At 41.6% G+C, this 3,439-nt stretch overlaps 1 protein-coding gene across 1 annotated transcript; it reads left to right on the top strand.

The window, feature by feature from the left end:
- The first annotated feature begins 730 nt into the window (after positions 1–730).
- Positions 731–1,772, top strand: LOC148200652 (uncharacterized). The gene is made up of 2 exons (XM_088113021.1): positions 731–1,343; positions 1,552–1,772. Exons 1-2 carry the CDS (start codon positions 731–733, stop codon positions 1,770–1,772), a joined length of 834 nt encoding a protein of 277 aa, XP_087969147.1.
- The last annotated feature ends 1,667 nt before the right edge of the window (positions 1,773–3,439 follow it).

A 3,439-nucleotide genomic window follows, 5' to 3' on the forward strand; every position in this document is an offset into this window, starting at 1 on the left:
GGCTAAGGATTTTAGTCTAGGAGCTGACGGAGTTTTGCGGTTCAAAAACAGGGTGTGTGTTCCAGCAAAGTTGGAATTGATAAGAAAGATTCTGGAAGAAGGACATAAGAGTCGTCTTAGCATACATCCTGGTATGACTAAGATGTACAAGGACCTGAAGGATTCTTTTTGGTGGACTGGAATGAAAAAGGATGTGGCGGAATTTGTCTCCTCTTGTCTAACTTGTCAAAAGGCTAAAATTGAGCATCAAAGACCAGGAGGAATGCTGCAACAGTTGGAAATTCCCCAGTGGAAGTGGGATGACATATCAATGGACTTTGTGACTCATTTACCAAGGTCTCCGAGAGGTCATGATTCTATATGGGTGATTGTGGACAGGTTGACAAAGTGTGCTCATTTCTTACCCATCAACCAGAAGATGTCATTGGATAAACTAGCAGAACTTTACATTAAGGAGATAATAAGGTTGCATGGAGTGCCCAAGAGCATTATTTCAGATCGTGATCCAAGATTTACGTCAAGGTTTTGGAAGAAGATGCAAGAATCTTTGGGTACAGAGTTAAGGATGAGTTTAGCTTATCATCCCCAAACGGATGGATAGTCTGAAAGGACTATACAATCCTTGGAAGATTTGCTGAGAGCATGTGTGCTGGATCACTTAGGAAGTTGGAGTGAGGTGTTACCTTTGGTGGAGTTCACGTACAACAATAGCTTTCACGCGAGCATTGGAATGGCACCGTATGAAGCTCTCTACGGGAGAAGGTGTAGGACGCCTTTGTGCTGGTTCCAAGATGGGGAAGTAATATCGGTGGGTCCAGAGTTGTTACAGAAGACAACCGAGAAGGTTAAGCTGATACAAGAAAGGATGCGTGCAACACAAAGTAGGCAGAAGTCTTATGCAGACAAACGACGGAGACCTCTTGAGTTCGAGGTGGGAGATCATGTTTTTCTGCGAGTCTCTCAGATGACAGGAGTTGGAAGAGCCATCAAGTCAAGGAAGTTATCTCCGAAGTTTCTTGGACCATTTCAAATTATCAAAAGGATAGGACCGGTAGCATATGAAATTGCACTACCTCCTCAATTGGAAAATTTACACAATGTGTTTCACGTTTCTCAATTGAGGAAGTATGTGTCAAACCCTGATCATGTGCTCGAATTGGATGATGTTCAAATCAGAGAAGACTTGTCATTGGATACGAAACCTGTGCGAATACTGGATGTTCAGTTGAAGCAGTTGAGAGGGAAGGATATCCGTACAGTGAAAGTGTTGTGGAATGAGAAGACTGAAGAAATGACTTGGGAATTGGAAGAAGAAATGAAAAATCTTCATCCTCATCTTTTTGGTTAACAAGTACAATTTTCGAGGACGAAAATTTTTAAAGGAGGGGAGAATGTAAGACCCTTGTAAACTCAAAATTTTACCAAGTTGTAAAAATTTCAAGTTGTAGTGCAAAATAGAATGCTGTCAAAAATTGACATGGTTTATTATTTTATGTATAACTTTTTATAGAATTAATATTTTGGGTTGATTCTTTTTCCATTGGAAACTAGACTCAAAGAGCTTCGATTCGAGTACTCATACTCCTAATTCCAACTTCGGGAAGGGGTTCAACCGAACTGTCAAAGTTGTGACAGATGTGCTGTCTGGGTGGATGGCGCCCGGCGCCGTTTTCTGTGTGGTGCCCAGCGCGAGTGTTGTCAGTTTGCACGTTTTGGATCTAAAACATGTGGGGATTACTTGGAAAGTTGGGGAATATGCTCCAGACCCATAATGTTGGTCCCTTGGGTCCGAGAGGAGCGTGGGCAGATCTCTTTTGCATTGTTTAAGTGGTTCTTTGTGGATAAGGGGGCCATGATGTCTCTTGGGCAGATCTACAAGTATGGGAAGGGAGGAAATGGGTTCTGCACTTGTGTGAGTGAATTCCTTGCTGCAGAATCCGTGACAGAGCTGGAGTTGAGAGCTTCTGGAGTTGCAAGGAGGCCAAGGTGCTACAACTCCTTTGGAGAAGGATTCAAGGTGTCCCAAGGAGGTCTTCAAGAGGTAAGGGGAGCTAGATCCTTTTCTCTGGATTGTATCAACCATGTATGTGTGTACTGAAATCTATAATATAGTGTCGTTGATGAACAAATTTCGTACTTAGAGTGACTTTGTATGAATCTGTATGAGTGGTTGTAAAATTGTGTTGTTGAAGAAAATCTGGGAAGAAGCGGATGAAAATGGGGTTTCTGGGTTTTCTGGAAATCTGGTGCGTTTCTGCATAATTCTGCAGAACGCGCGTTCGTCCAAATGGCTCGACTAATTAGTGGTCGGCCAAAATAAGTTGAGCGTTCGGTTTTGTGTTCGGCGAACGTTAGCGTTCGTCCTTCAATGTAAGTGTAGCGTTCGGTCTTGGTGAAATAGTAATCTTAAGCGTTCAATCTTAAACTGGTATACTCATATTTAGCGTTCGGTTTAGATGAGGTATTCTCGGCTTGTGAGCGTTTGGTATTTATTTGGAATTCTTAAGTTTGAATCTTAGTCGTTCGGTCTTGTTAAATTAATGAATTTAAGCGTTCGGTGTTAATTTGAATTCTTAGGTTTGGATCTCAAACGGTCGGTTTTGATGTATTAGTGATTGTAGTGTTCGGTCTTGATCTGATATTCTTAGGATTGAATCTTGAACATTCGTTTGTGATGTATTAGTGTGCGTTCGGTTTTAAATTGATATTCGTAAATTTAGATCCGGAACGTTCGGTTGTAAATTGATATTCTTAAGGTTGGATTATGAACGTTTGGTTTTAGTGTATTAGAAATTTTAGCGTTCGGATAAAAATTAATACTCTCTGGATTTGAGTTAGTACCGAACGGTCAGAATGGATGTAGTACCGTTCGGTCAAATTTTGATTTAATACTGTTTGGATAAGTCGTGATCATTCGGCCAAGGTTTAAGACGTTCGGCTAGTATTTTAGGTGTTGGGTGAAGTGATCTAGGTACTCAACCCAGAAAATAAACGTTCGTTCTAATAGTTTCCGTCATAGGAAGCGTGCGGTCTCGAAGATGTTTTATCTTTGAGCGCTCGTCTAAACAGTGAGGAATTCGTTATGGTGTTCAATGGTTTAGCGTTCGGCCTAGGTACTTGATATTAGCGTTCGTCTCAGTAGTGCTGAATCCAAAATTGTGTTCGTTCTTGAGCGTTCGGCCTAGTATGGTTTTTATCTCATAGCGTTCGTTCTAAAGTGCTTAATTGAATATGGTGTTCGGTTTTCGCGTTCGGCCTATTGGTGTTCAATATTCGGTTTTGAGCGTTCGACCTGACAGTCTATGATCTGAAGACGTCCGTCCAAATAGTATTCGGCCTGATGTTCGATCCAGTGTGGTGCTCGGTTTTAGCGTTCGGCATGGTGTTAGAAAATAGCGTTCGTTCAGAAGCGTTCGTCTAACAGTGTTCAGTGAATATT

The sequence above is a fragment of the Vigna umbellata genome, chromosome 4, assembly GCF_029865625.1.
Source record: "Vigna umbellata cultivar VRB3 chromosome 4, Vumbellata_1.0, whole genome shotgun sequence".
Lineage (NCBI taxonomy): Eukaryota > Viridiplantae > Streptophyta > Magnoliopsida > Fabales > Fabaceae > Vigna > Vigna umbellata.